General features: G+C 49.8%; 1 protein-coding gene across 7 annotated transcripts in view; it reads left to right on the forward strand.

The window, feature by feature from the left end:
• Positions 1 to 15,095, forward strand: part of lyst (lysosomal trafficking regulator) — a 397,928-nt gene that overhangs the window by 232,450 nt on the left and 150,383 nt on the right. For all 7 annotated transcript variants that reach the window (XM_038800534.1, XM_038800541.1, XM_038800536.1 and 4 more), the window contains exons 16-18: positions 7,488 to 7,678; positions 12,815 to 13,060; positions 13,672 to 13,845. In XM_038800534.1, the coding sequence (XP_038656462.1) occupies positions 7,488 to 7,678; positions 12,815 to 13,060; positions 13,672 to 13,845 (611 nt within the window). The remainder of the gene's footprint in view (positions 1 to 7,487; positions 7,679 to 12,814; positions 13,061 to 13,671; positions 13,846 to 15,095) is intronic.

Genomic DNA, 15,095 nt, shown 5'->3' on the forward strand with positions numbered 1-15,095 from the left:
GAAGGTCCCCTGAGGAGAACTAGACCGATTTTATGGTCGGTACTCGGAGTGGAGCGGCAAGAAAAGTGGCAGCAGCTCCCCAAAAAAAGCGGGGGAAGAAAATCAAAATGGCGGCCGGCGGCGCTCCGGAGGGATGGAGGAAATGGGCGGAGGAGCAGCAGGCCGCTCTCCTCCGTTTTTTCACGGAGCTGAAAGTGGAGCTCTTAGAGTCCATGAACGCGACGACCACCAGGTTGGTGGGAGCCCAGGCGACCCAAGAGGCGTCGATCAGAGAGCTGCAGCAGGAGATGACCGCGAGGGAGGAGGAGGCCACGGTCCTCGGGGCAAAGGTGGAGGTGCACGAGGCACTCCACCTGAAGTGGCAGAGCCGTTTCGAGGAGCTGGACACTCGGATGAGGAGGAAAAATTTGAGGATCCTGGGCCTAGAAGAAGGCCTGGAGGGGTCGGATCTCCCGAGATATGTTGCGGAGATGCTGAGCTCCCTGATGGGGGAAGGGGCCGGTCCTGCGCCCCTGGAGCTGGAAGAGGCATACCGGGTCATGGCCAGGAGGCCTAGGGCAAACGAGCCCCCGAGGGCGGTGCTGGTGCGGTTCCAGCGGCTATGTGATCGGGAGAAAGTCCTGAGGTGGGCAAAAAGGGAGAAAAGCAGTAAGTGGCAGAACTCGACGGTAAGGGTGTACCAGGACTGGAGTGCGGAGGTGGCAAAGCGGCGGGCCCGGTTCAACCGGACGAAGGCGGTGCTACACGCGAAGGGGATCAAATTTGGAATGCTGCAGCCGGCGCGCTTGTGGGTCACCTACAAGGACCAACATCATTATTTTGAGTCCCCAGAGGAGGCCTGGACCTTTGTACAAGAAGAAAAGCTGGACATGAACTAAAACCTGGGAGCACCGGCGGTCGTAGCCGCCTGGGTACTCTTGATTGAGCAAGTGGCCCTTATCTTTTCAGGCCAGGTCGGAGCTGGGTAACAGTTTCTTGGATTGTTTGGCTTTTCTTGAACGTTTGACTTTTTGAATATCTTGAAGGTTTCGAGTTGTTTGGTGTTTCTGTATATTTGAACTGTTGAAATTTCTATTGCGGGTCGTTTTCTTCTTATGGTGTGTTTCTTCCCGTTTCCAACTTCCCTTAGTCATTTACCCTTTTTACCCCTTTTTCTTCGGGTGTTTGGTCCTTTTTTTTTTTGTTTTTTCTTCCCTCTCTGGTTATGGTTATCTGTGGTTATTTATACTGTTTGATGGAGGGTGATGGTTAAGCACATTGTTAGTTGATAGCTATTTAATTATTTTGTTATTTAAGTATGTAGTTAAGTATTTATGTATTTATTTGCCATTGGGTATTTATATTGTTAAGTTGGGAAGACGGGACGGGGGGGGAGTGGGTTGATCATGCGGGTTTATCTCTGGGGTTTTAAGGGGATCCTTCACGGGCGTGGATGGGGATGGGGGGGAGTGGAAGATGGCGGGGCGGGGTGTGGCCGGGCGAAAGCGCGGGCTTTCCTCTGTTTTTCCCGCGCGCGGGATGGAGGAGAGAGGAGGGGAGAAGAGTGGGGCGTGGCCAGTAATGGCGGCCTTTCCCGCGCTGGAGCGGGGTCAGAGTGGAATAGCGGGGGGGGGGAGGTCCCTCCCCCCCCCTCGAACCGGGAGGAGTCGGAGTGTGGCAGGAGCAGCCGGGTCAGCGGAGATCAGCTGACTCTCGGGAGTACGATGTTGGGCACATCGCGGCTAGGAGGGGTCCTAGCCGGGGGGGGGGGGGGGGGGGGGGGGGGGGGGGGGGGGGGGGGGGGCCATCGCTATGGGAAACGGGTCAGAAAGGGAGGGATGACCCGGGGCGAGCAAGGGACAGAACATGGCTAATCGACAGGGAGCAGGGACGGGTCGCCCAGCGATCCGATTGATTGGTGGAATGTAAGGGGGCTGAATGGGCCGGTTAAAAGATCAAGGGTCTTCTCGCACCTGAAGGGACTGAAGGCTGATGTAGCGATGTTGCAGGAGACTCACTTGAGGGTAGCAGATCAGGTCCGCCTGAGAAGGGGGTGGGTGGGACAGGTGTTCCACTCAGGCTTGGATGTCAAGAACCGGGGGGTGGCGATTCTGGTGGGAAAGAGGGTGTCGTTCGTGGCGGCAGAAGTGGTGGCAGACAAGGAGGGCAGGTATGTGATGGTGAGGGGTAGGTTGCAGGGAGAGAATGTGGTGCTGGTGAATGTGTATGCCCCGAATTGGGACGACGCGGGCTTTATGAGGCGCCTGCTGGGCCTCATCCCGGGACTGGAGGCAGGGGGCCTGATCATGGGAGGGGACTTTAATACGGTGTTGGACCCTGGGCTGGATAGATCGAGTTCCAGGACGAATAGGAGGCCGGCAGCGGCAGAGGTGTTAAGGGGGTTTATGGAGCAGATGGGAGGGGTAGACCGATGGAGATTTGGTAGGCCTAGGGCGAGGGAGTATTCTTTTTTCTCCCACGTCCACAGAGTGTACTCCAGGATAGACTTTTTCGTATTGAACAGGGGGCTGATACCGAGAGTGCAGGACACGGAGTACTCGGCCATTGCGATATCGGACCATGCACCACATTGGGTGGACGTGGAATTGGGGGAGGCGCGGGATCAGCGCCCGTTGTGGCGCCTGGATGTGGGGCTGTTGGCGGACGAAGAGGTGTGCAGAAGGGTTAGAACGGGCATTGAGAACTATCTGGGTACGAACGACACGGGTGAGGTGCAGGTGGGGACGGTCTGGGAGGCCCTGAAAGCAGTGATTAGAGGAGAGCTGATCTCCATAAGGGCACACAGAGAGAGGAAGGAGAGGCAGGAAAGGGGGAGGCTGGTGGGGGAGCTCCTAGAAGTAGATAGGAAATATGCGGCGGCACCAGAGGAGGGGCTACTGAGGGAGCGGCGCAGTTTACAGGCCAGGTTCGACCTACTGACCACTAGGAAGGCGGAGACGCAGTGGAGAAGGGCGCAGGGTGCGGCGTATGAGTACGGGGAAAAGGCGAGCAGGATGCTGGCACACCAGCTTCGTAAGCGAGATGCAGCCAGAGAGATTGGGGGAGTGAGAGAGAGGGGTGGGGACGTAGTGCAGAAGGGGCAAGAGGTGAATAGGGTCTTCAGGGACTTCTACAGGGAATTGTATAGGTCTGAACCGCCGAAGAGGAGAGGGGGAATGGAGAACTTTCTCGACAAATTGAGGTTCCCAAAGGTACAGGAGGAGCTGGTAGAAGGGTTGGGGGCGCCGATAGAGCTGCAGGAGCTAATTAAAGGGATAGGCCAGATGCAGGCGGGGAAGGCGCCGGGGCCGGATGGGTTCCCGGTGGAGTTTTACAGGAAATTTGTGGACTTGGTGGGCCCAGTGCTGGTGAGAGCCTTTAATGAGGCGCGCGAGGGGGGGGTTTTGCCCCCAACGATGTCGCAGGCCCTGATCTCCTTGATTTTGAAGTGGGACAAGGACCCGGTCCAGTGCGGGTCCTACAGGCCTATCTCCCTCTTAAATGTAGATGCCAAGCTGTTAGCAAAGGTCCTGGCAACCAGGATAGAGGATTGTGTGCCAGGGGTAATACATGAAGACCAGACGGGGTTCGTGAAGGGACGCCAACTTAACACAAATGTCCGGAGATTGTTAAACGTGATCATGATGCCGGCAGTGGAGGGGGAGGCGGAGATAGTGGTAGCGCTAGACGCGGAGAAGGCATTCGATAGGGTGGAGTGGGAATACTTGTGGGAGACGTTGGAAAGGTTTGGGTTTGGGGAGGGATTTATCAAGTGGGTAAAGCTGCTCTATTCGGCCCCGATGGCGAGTGTGGTAACAAATGGGAGGAGGTCAGAATATTTTGGGCTCCATCGAGGTACTAGGCAGGGATGTCCCCTATCCCCCTTACTCTTTGCATTAGCGATTGAACCGTTAGCGATGGCACTGAGGGGTTCAGGGGGGTGGAGGGGACTGACAAGGGGAGGGGAGGAGCATCGGGTCTCGCTCTATGCGGATGACCTGTTGCTGTATGTGGCAGACCCGGAGGGGGGAATGCCGGAGGTTATGGAAATACTAGCGGAGTTCGGAGACTTTTCGGGATATAAATTAAATCTGGGGAAAAGTGAGGTCTTTGTAATACACTCGGGAGACCAGGGGGAGGGAATTGGGAGGCTCCCCTTCAAAAGAGCAGTAAAAAGTTTCAGGTACTTGGGGGTGCAGGTGGCAAAGAACTGGGGGACCCTCCACAAGCTGAACTTCTCTAGGCTGGTGGAACAGATGGAGGAGGAGTTTAAGAGGTGGGACATGGTGCCGCTGTCGCTGGCAGGGAGGGTGCAGTCAGTTAAAATGACGGTCCTCCCGAGGTTCTTGTTTTTGTTCCAGTGTCTGCCCATCTTCCTCCCTAGGGCCTTTTTCAAGAAGGTAACGAGTAGTATCATGGGGTACGTGTGGGCACATGGCACCCCTAGAGTTAGAAGGGTCTTTTTGGAGCGGAGTAGGGATAGTGGAGGGCTGGCGTTACCCAACCTTTCAGGATATTACTGGGCGGCAAATGCATCGATGGTACGAAAGTGGATGATGGAAGGGGAGGGGGCAGCTTGGAAGCGTATGGAGAGGGCGTCCTGTGGCAACATAAGCTTAGGGGCACTGGTAACGGCACCATGGCCGCTCCCTCCCACGAGGTATACCACGAGCCCGGTGGTGGCGGCCACCCTCAAGATCTGGGGGCAGTGGAGGCGACACAGGGGGGAAGTGGGGGGTTTGATAAGGGCACCACTAAGAGGGAACCACAGATTTGCACCGGGAAATACAGGAGGGGGATTTCTGAGCTGGCAGAGGGTGGGCATTAGGCAACTGAAGGACTTGTTTATAGAGGGGAGGTTTGCGAGCTTGGGAGAGCTGGAGGAGAAATTCGGGCTCCCCCCGGGGAACACGTTCAGGTACCTCCAAGTGAAGGCATTTGCCAGACGACAGGTGGAGGGGTTTCCCGTGCTTCCCGACAGGGGGGCGAGTGATAGGGTGCTATCAGGGGTCTGGGTCGGGGAGGGGAAGATCTCGGACATTTATAAGATTATGCAGGAGGTGGAGGAGGTACCAGTAGTGGAGTTGAAAGACAAGTGGGAGGTAGAGCTGGGGGAACAGATAGAGGATGGGACATGGGCAGACGCCCTAGAGAGGGTCAACTCGTCGTCGTCATGTGCGAGACTGAGTCTCATTCAATTTAAGGTACTGCATAGAGCCCACATGACGGGGACAAGGATGAGTCGGTTTTTCGGGGGTGAAGACAGGTGTGTCAGATGTTCGGGAAGCCCTGCGAATCATGCACACATGTTTTGGGCATGTCCGGCACTGGAGGAGTTCTGGAAGGGGGTGGCAGGGACGGTGTCGAGAGTGGTGGGGTCCAGGGTCAAGCCAGGATGGGGACTTGCGATCTTCGGGGTTGGGGTGGAGCCGGGGGTACAGGAGGCGAGGGAGGCTGGAATATTAGCCTTTGCGTCCTTGGTGGCTCGGAGGAGGATCTTGATTCAGTGGAGGGACGCAAGGCCTCCAAGTGTTAACACCTGGTTAAACGACATGGCAAACTTCATCCAATTGGAAAGAATCAAATTCGCCCTGAGAGGGTCGGTGCAGGGGTTTTTCAGGCGATGGCAACCCTTCCTGGACCTCTTAGATCAGAGATAGAAACTGAGGTCGTGACAGCAGCAACCCGGGAGGGGAGGGGGGGGGGGCGGGCGGGAGGGAGGGAGGGGGGGGGGGGGGGGGGGGGGGAGGGTGTGGGGGAGGGGAGGGGGGGGGGAGGGGGGATAGCAATGAAGGAAACACGGTATCGGGGGTGTCACGGGCAAGGCCTGCCCGAGGACACTGCCAGAAACGACAAGGTGGTCTGGCGGCCGGTTCGTCGGCGGGGGGGGCGCGCGGGTAGGGGGTGGGGGGGATTCTTGTTAAGTAGGGGGGTTTGACTTTGTTTTGATATAATTCAAATGTAGGGGGGGTTAAAATGTTTGTACTCTGAAAAATTTCTTCAATAAAAAGTATTTAAAAAAAAAAAAAAAATCTTCTCAACCACTTGACACCCCTCTAGTCTTGCAGAATACTGAATTTACTTCCATGCAGAGTATAATTATTGATGGTTTTCTTACAAAAATGTATTAATTCACACTTGCAGAGATTGATTTCCCTCTGCCATTTCTTAGTTCATTGCTTCTTCTTAACATTATCCTGTTTCAGGTTCCTTTGGAATTAACAATACCTCCTATCATTGTCTTTTCTTCAAGTCCCAACGTCACTCCCTGTAAGGCCATTCTTCTGGACAGTGAACAGAAATCGCCTTGGAGATGAACCCTGTTAGTCATGACTGCTCATTTCAAACTGCTCCGAAAAATTGTTCTTAATGCCTGCAAGTTGTTTTCTCCTTTGTAACCAATGTGTTAGCCTTGCCCTCGTTCCATCACACATTACCTACTCACTTGCGGCGCTTAGACACCTCCTTCTTCTTAGGCAGTCCCTTGAGATCGCAAATGACTTGCTTCCACTCTGGTTCGATGGGTTCTGTGATGGCAGATGAGTCCAATGTGTGATCTGCGGACTCTTACCACTTGCCAGGCAGATGGTGCATGAAGGATTGGGCTATGGATTGTTTGGAGGTTTGTACGTATTCTCTCCCATGCCTTGACTTTGCCTGTGAACGTTCCAGACAAGTCCCTTGATGTGTTCGGTGTCTTCTTGGATGAGCCTGTGACCCAGGGCCGAGATTCGAACCTCGGTCCTCAGCGCCACAGTCCCAGTGCTAACCACTGCGCCACATGCCACCCCTACCCTATAAATTTAAAAACTTTCTGTTGTTAACCTTTTGATAGCAAGGGAGCTACTTATGAATTTTCTAGAAACGCCCGTGGCTGACTAACAAGAGGGCAGTGTCAAAGCTGATCGATTGATTAGCTAACTTCTTATAGCGCTGTGAACCCCGTATTAGGGTTTTGGGTGCAAGATCTCGTCAGTTTGAAAGCACAACCATCACAGCATAAATCCTATTTCTTAAGGTGCTGCAGTAGTATATAGAGCTGCAGCATATGCTTTTTGGTTTCTTGAAAGGTTAAAATGTTGGATTTGGTTGCAGTATCTCTTTCCACAAAACACATAAGATTCCTCATTCTTTTCAACATTTCCATATGAACTGAACCCTGTGACTAAGAAATATCATAACCCTGCCAAATAGTACAGAATATCTTTGGACTCTGAATGTATATGTGGTATATGTGTATGGCCAGTAAAATCACATAGTAGCATATACCATGTATTAGTGAAAGTGTACAATTTCTCGATGAGCCCAATTCTGTAGTTATAAAGTTATATTTTCTCCATCCACTCGAGAGTGTAAATCTATTTAGTCAATTATGTTAAAGCCAGAGTACAGATCATCATCAAAATTTTGTGGATTGCAAATATTTCTTTTCTGCAAATATTTATTTTCTGCAAATATTTATTTTCTGCAAATAACTGACTTGCACTCAAATGTGCATTTTATCACAGGTGCCAGGATAGGGCCGGTGGAAGCTTATCATTTATTTGTCTGTGGACCTGACATCACCTCTGTCATGCCCTGTAAATATGGACAACCTCAAGCAAATTACTCTAAGTATGTTACTCTGGAAATTCTACAGTGTGATCAGATCAGTGAATTTCTCATGAAATATAAGGAAGTGGACATTGGCCCTCTGGTGGTGAGTAGACTGGATGTGGGGTATTCTATTTTTGCGATTATTTAAATCCAGAGGCAAATTGTGTACTAAATGTATAATTATGATTTGACTATTGGCTAGGGTTGCAATATCACCAGTGGAGATGAAAATATTTCTAATGCAGTGAATTGTTATGATCTATAATGCATTATCTGAAAGTATGTTGGAAACAGATTTTAGGGAATTTAAGTATATAGAATCCCTACAGTGTAGATGTAGGCCATTCGGCTCATTGAGTCTCACTGACCCTCCGAAAGAGCACCCTAATCAAGCCCGTGCCCCGCCCTATGTCCGTACCCCAAAATAGCGTTTGGACACTAAAGGACAATTTAGAATGGCCAATCTATCTAACCTGCACATCTTTAGACTTGAAAAGGAAACTGTTGCACGGCTATGGGGAAAGGGCAAGGGAATTCGACAAACTGGAAAGTTTTTTCAACACAGCACAAACAAAATGGATTGATTGGCCTTCTGTTCTGTATTATTCCATGACCAGTTTCCATAACTAAGTGAGAAAGTTAACTGAGAGTCCCTTAATAATTCAGTCAATTAAACTGGTGACCTCTGAAAACCCAGTAGGTCCCAGTTCCTGTCTATAGTATGTACTGAGTGAACCCTTCTCAATTGGGCTGCTAAAATTGACCTCCAGTGTTTCCGAGTTGCGGAGGGGTAAATTAACCAGGTTCACAACTGTTGATAGCTATTTTGTATGCTTGTTTGGAAATGTACACATGTCAGCATGTGAGACTGGCAATACATAGAACTTTACAACACAAGCAAGTTATTCAATTCTGTACCAGTGTTTATGCTGCCCATAAACCTCCTCTCATCTTGCATAGCATCTTATCAACATGTCCTTATATTCCTTTTTTTCCTTGTGTGTTCACCTCACTTCCCCTGAAATGCATTTATGTTATATGCCTCAACCCCTCCATGTGGTAGCACATTTTACATGTTAGATTTAGCTGTGATTCAGACTTCCTTTGGTGGCCATGGAGTGAGCAGCTGCACATATGGTGGCTCCTGCTGAAGGTGGTATTTTTCCGTCCTTTCCCCGTCTGAAGGGCAATGTTTTGGATGGAAAGAGGTGTAGGAGTACCTGGAGAAGGTGTAACTCCTCTTGTAGCTGGTGGATGGATCCAAGAACTAGGAGTGGGTTGAGAAGAAAGGAGCTGTTGGACCAGGAGAGTCTTTGTGGTGTGCCACAGGTTAAGATGGCAAAGGGCAAAGGACCCGTTCTGCCCGCCCAGTGGCCAATGGAGCAGTTGGTAGAATTTCTGAATGCTAAGTTAAGCCAGCAGAGGAAGGAAGCCCTGGAGGATCTGACCAAAGTGGTGGAGCCGGTTAAAGCAGGGTGTGGAGCAGAGGCTAGAGTCCCAGGGCCAATCAATCCAGAAAGTGGAGGAGGCAGTGGGGGACACGACTGGCATCATTGGTGGCAGAGTTGGGGCTGATGCGGGAGACCCAGAAGAGGCTGAAGGAGAAGGTGGAAGGTGTGGAGAACCGCTCCAGAAGACAAAATTTGAGGAGTGTGGGGATGCCCGAAGGCATGGAAGGTGCAGAGGCCGGCAGGTATGTGGTCAAAATGTTGGAACAGTTGATGGGGGAGGGGATCTTTGATCGGCCCCTGCAGGTCGGCCGAGCACACAAGGCGCTGATGAGGAGGCCGCAAGTGGGCGAACGGCAAGGGGAATGGTGGTGCGTTTGCACCACTTCCTGGATAAAGAGAAGATTCTTTGGTGGGCAAGGCAGATGAGGAAGTGCACCTGGAAAGGGAATGAGCTGCGGGGTGTATCAAGACCTGGGTGCAGAACTGGTGAAGAGGCGGGCCGAGTCTATTTGGGTCAAGGCTGCCCTCTTCAAGAAGGGGGTGAAGTTCGGATTGCTGTGCTCGGCTTGCCTCCATGTGAGTGTTCGGAGTGACTGTATTATTTTGGCACACCAGAGAAGGTGATGGAGCTTATGAGGGACAATGGACTGGCAGGAGAAAGAGGACATTGAACTTTGTAGGAGTTTGTGAGGAGGTTTCTTTGTTCTCGGGGAAACATTTCCCCTTGAAATGTTCTTTTGGTTTTGATGGTGGGGTGTTGGGAGGGCATGTCCCTCCGTGGGAGGATTATCAAGAGTGAGTTCACCTTTTCTGCTTTTTGGGGGAGCGTGGACAGTTTGGGAGGGGGGAGTGGGGAGTGGGGAAGGGTTGCTGACAAGAGTACGGTTGCGGTGGCGCAGTTGGAAAAGGATCGATGATGGTGGACAGGGAGGGTCATGTGACACGGGCCGGTGGCTGGCCCAAAAAGGATATGGTTGATCCGGGGGGGGGGGGGGGGGGGGGGGCGGGGGGGGGGGGGGGGGGGGGGGGGGGGGGGGGGGGGGGGGGGGGGGGGGGGGGGGGGGGGGGCGGGGGGGGGGGGGGGCGGCGGCGGCGGACGGGTCGGCCCCCCAACCAGGCTGGTCACATGGAACGTGAGGGGGCTTCGGCCCTCCCAGCCTGCACCGATCCAGATCCTTTATCTAAACCTGTCTCCTATTTTCCAACGGTCTACTTCCCTCTGTTCCCGCCCGTTCATATACCTGTCTAGATGCCTCTTAAATGATGCTATCGTGCCCGCCTCTACCACCTCCGCTGGTAAAGCGTTCCAGACACCCACCACCCTCTGTGTAAAAAACTTTCCACGCACATCTCCCTTAAACTTTCCCCCTCTCACCTTGAATTCGTGACCCCTTGTAACTGACACCCCCACTCTTGGAAAAAGCTTGTTGCTGTCCACCCTGTCCATAATTTTGTAGACCTCAATCAGGTCCCCCTCAACCTCCGTCTTTCCAGTGAAAACAATCCTAATCTACTCGACCTTTCTTCATAGTTAGCACTCTCCATACCAGGCAACATCCTGGTGAACCTCTTCTGCACCCTCTCCAAAGCATCCACATCCTTCTGGTAATGTGGCGACCAGAACTGCACGCAGTATTCCAAATGTGGCCTAACCAAAGTCCTATACAACTGTAACATGACCTGCCGACTCTTGTACTCAATGCCCCGTCCGATGAAGGCAAGCATGCTGTATGCCTTCTTGACCACTCTATCAACCTGCGTTGCCACCTTCAGGGTACAATGGACCTGAACTCCCAGATCTCTCTGGACATCAATTTTCCCCAGGACCCTTCCATTGACCATATAGTGCGCTCTTGAATTTGATCTTCCAAAATGCATCACCTCGCATTTGCCTGGATTGAACTCCATCTGCCATTTCTCTGCCCAACTCTCCATTTGCCTGGATTGAACTCCATCTGCCATTTCTCTGCCCAACTCTCCAATCTATCTATATTTTGTTGTATTCTCTGACAGTCCTCCTCGCTATCTGCAACTCCACCAATCTTAGTATCATCTGCAAACTTGCTAATCAGACCACCTATACCTTCATCCAGGTCATTTATGCAGATCACAAACAACAGCGGTCCGAGCACGGATCCCTGTGGAACACCACTAGTCACCCTTCTCCATTTTGAGACACTCCCTTCCACCACTACTCTCTGTCTCCTGTTACCCAGTCAGTTCTTTATCCATCTAGCTAGTGCACCCTGAACCCCATACGACTTCACTTTTTCCATCAACCTGCCATGGGAAACCTTATCAAACGCCTTACTGAAGTCCATGTATATGACCTCTACAGATGTGTGTGTGTGTGGGTGGGTTGGGGGGGGGGGGCTTTGAGCACAGGGTTTTGCTGTACCCAGACGACCTGTTGTTAAAAATTTCGGACCCATTGGGTGACATTTGGGGCATAATGGAAATTTTGGAGGACTTTGGCCAAATCTCCGGGCCCAAGTTGTACATGGGAAAGAGCAAGGTGTTCCCGATTGAGGCTAGAGGGCAGAATAGGAGATGGGGAGTTGCCGTTCAAGGCAGTGGGAGCACGTTTTAGATACCTAGGGGTTGGGCGCAGTTGCATGAGTTAAATTTGACTCGGCTGGTGGAGCAGATGAAGACTGACTTCAAGAGGTGGGATGTACTGTCGCTGGCTGGTCGAGTGCAGACAGTAAAGTGCTGACAAGGTTCCTGTTCACATTTCAGAACCTCCCGATCTTTGTCCTGAAGTCATTCTTTAGAAAGGTTAACGCGCTGATCTCTGGATCTGTGTGGGCAGGGAAGGGCCCACAGGTCAAATGGGCATTTTTGGACTGGGGGGGAGGTGGGGTGCTGGCGTTGCTGAATATAACAAACTACTACTGGGCGGCGAACATCGGCATAGTTAAGAAATGGGTAGTGAGGGCAGCACGGTGGCACCGTGGGTTAGCCCTGTTGCCTCACGGCGCCGAGGTCCCAGGTTCGTGTCCTGGCTCTGGGTCACTGTCCGTGTGGAGTTTGCACATTCTCCCCGTGTTTGCATGGGTTTCGCCCCCACAACCCAAAGATGTGCAGGCTAGGTGGATTGGCCACGCTAAATGGCCCTTTAATTGGAAAAAATGAAATGGGCACTCTTAAAATTTAAAGAAAAAAGAAATGGGTTGTGGGGGAGGGTCGGCGTGGGGGCGAATGGAGGTGGCTTCTTGTAGGGAACAAGCTTCGGGGTGTTATTAACAGGATCAGGGAGAAAAACTTCACAGGTTGGAGTCACATCTAACACAAAGAAAGATAATTGTTGTTGTTGGAGGTCAGTCATTGCAGTCCCAGAACATCACTGCAGGAGTTTCTCAGGATAGTGTCCTCGACCTAACCATCTTCAGTTGCTTCATCAGTGACCTTCCCTTCATCATAAGGTCAGAAGTGGGTATGCTTGCTGATGTTGTTGATCGAACAATGCTCAGTGCCATTTGTAGCCGGTTTTGAGACTGTTGAAGGTGGAAATGAGAGGTAGCAAGGGGAAAGAAGTTTCAATGACTAGTAAAAAAAAACTTTGCAAGGACACTCACTTGGAAATCTTCTATCAGCATGCTTTTGAGCAAGGATTGACCTGGACCTCCCCATTTGGGTTGTAAACAATCCAGTAAGTTGATATTTGATTTATTGATCATTGTAAATCAATGTACTGTCTGTACATCTAACACTTCAATTTTTGTGTGACAGAGAAAATGTTCATTTGTATTTCACATAAAAGCTTGATGGCTATGATTCTTTTGCAGGATAATCTTGCTATTGTTTACAACCCAAGATGTCCTGCTCAATATACAATCTATGAGCCAGTTATTCGGCTCAAGGGTCAAACACGAACTGTAACATCACAAAGACCATTCAGCTTAAAGGATATCCAAAGCAATGTGATGAAGCCCCAGCAACTGAAGAACCTGAAGCCTTTGGAGCATCAAGAACTTCAACGTATCCTGCATGAAGTTGGAGGAACTGGTGCATTCATCTTCCTCTTTGCCAGAGTATGAGATGGTTATTTTTGTATTACTTAGCAAGATGTGTTCATCAATTTAATTATAAAATAGGATGAGCACCTTAGAGCACAGTTGATTAATACATTACCCATTTTTGAACCAGCTCCCAATTTGTGTGAATATAGTAGATTTTGGATGGAATCACTGTGGAGTGTTTGACTCAGCACCTGGTGCTAGAAAGGGAAAACCCTACCAAGGATTTCAACTTGTGAATGCAGGGCACTCTATCATTGGGGTAGAACTGAGTTTGGCTAGGCTGGTTAAATTGCATGACGCAATTTTTTGAATCTTACATAGAAGATTTGGCTCATCATGCCTGTGACAGCTGTCCCTACTCAGTGTATGTGATATCTGTACACTATACACGCATGCTTAATGGCACGTCCCTTTCAGCATTCAGCATAACCATTGTAGCAAAGAATAGGCATTGAATCCAGGTCATCCTGCAATATATGGTTCGGCTACCCACAGGATAAATTTTTGGTATTTGGAGAACAAGTGTGTTGGCATTTATTTTACTAATTAAAAATTATTCACAAATTACCTGTAACTATTCTGTTTGGAAGATTATAAAATATTTGTATTTTCTTTCTTTTCAGTCTGTTGAGATTAATGATTGTGAAAAGACACAAGCTCTTGCACTGAAAGTTGTACTTACTTTGACAAAGTATAACCAGCAGAGAATCCAGGAAATGGAGAGCTGTCATGGCTATGCTATGATTCACCAAGTGCTCATCAAAATGAAATGTATTGTAGGTTTTCACATCTTAAAGGTATGTTCTATTCTCTACATCTATATTCTTGCTGCACTGTTTCGTTTGACTAGTTCAACAGCATTTTCATTAAAATGCTATTGAATGGCATAGTCTGGTAAAGATGGTCACTTTACCCATGTTATTGCTCAGGCTCAGTCCACGTGGTTTACCTCTATTCCCTTTTTGTTAAAAGTGAAAGATAGCACTGGTATGACTGATATGCCCTGATCAGCAAGTTTCCCTGTCTCCCCCGCCACCATTTCTATCTCTATTTCCACTCAAACCCCTCATTTTGCTTTCCACCTCCTTTCTCCAGTCACAGTTCCTCTTTAACACATGCTTCTTACTGCAGTTCCGTATGTGTCCATAAACATTGGGCTGCAGTAACAAAATTAATTCCACCTTTTTCCTGAGGGATTTTCAGCTAAACTCCTGATGCTACTCCCTCCCAGCCCAGGTTTTGGGTACTAATTTCTCTCTCACCTGCATATGTTGCAGCAGTATCTGCATGGTTATTCCCTGTCTTCACCGTAGACCTCTTTTGAGCCAGGGCATATTGATTGTCACTTTTAAAAAATTTATTTTAATTTTGTTTTTCCAAATAAGGGGCAATTTAGCATAGCCAATCCACCTACTCTGCACATCATTGGATTGTGGGGGGTGAGACCCATACAGACACGGGGAGAATGTGCAAACTCCACATGAACAGTGACCCAGGGCCAGGATTGAACCCGGGTCCTCGGTGCCACCGTGCTGCCCTCTATTGATTGTCACTTTAATGCATGCCTTCCAAAAGAATTTAAGAGTAAAATTTAATCAATACATAATGGAATTAAGAGGGAGGGAGAAGACAATACTTTTATAAAAAGGAAAAGAGAGAGTTTGAGAGCAATAAAGTTGACAGATGGGCAGAGAGAAAGAGGGAGACAGGAAATGTGAAATTTTAATCAGAAGAATAGAGGGGGAGATGAAAAACATTATAAACTGAAGGACAAGCAAAACAATTTACCTGTAAATTAACAGCCCTTCTCTAAAGCATCACAGTGGACAACAACCCAGTGGTCAAGGCCTCTCTTTCAACGGGACAGGATTCTCCTGGAACCAGAATGTTCCCAAATTATTTTGACCCCCAAAAATGGTCAGTAGATGTTTTAGAGTATTAGATTCCAGGATACCATTCTGTTCTCCTCTTAAGTACTATATGGAACAAATTATGAACTGACTTAATTAAATACATGCATACATTCTCAGAATAAAGAAACGGTTAT

This window comes from Scyliorhinus canicula, chromosome 6 (assembly GCF_902713615.1).
Source record: "Scyliorhinus canicula chromosome 6, sScyCan1.1, whole genome shotgun sequence".
NCBI classification, from domain to species: domain Eukaryota; kingdom Metazoa; phylum Chordata; class Chondrichthyes; order Carcharhiniformes; family Scyliorhinidae; genus Scyliorhinus; species Scyliorhinus canicula.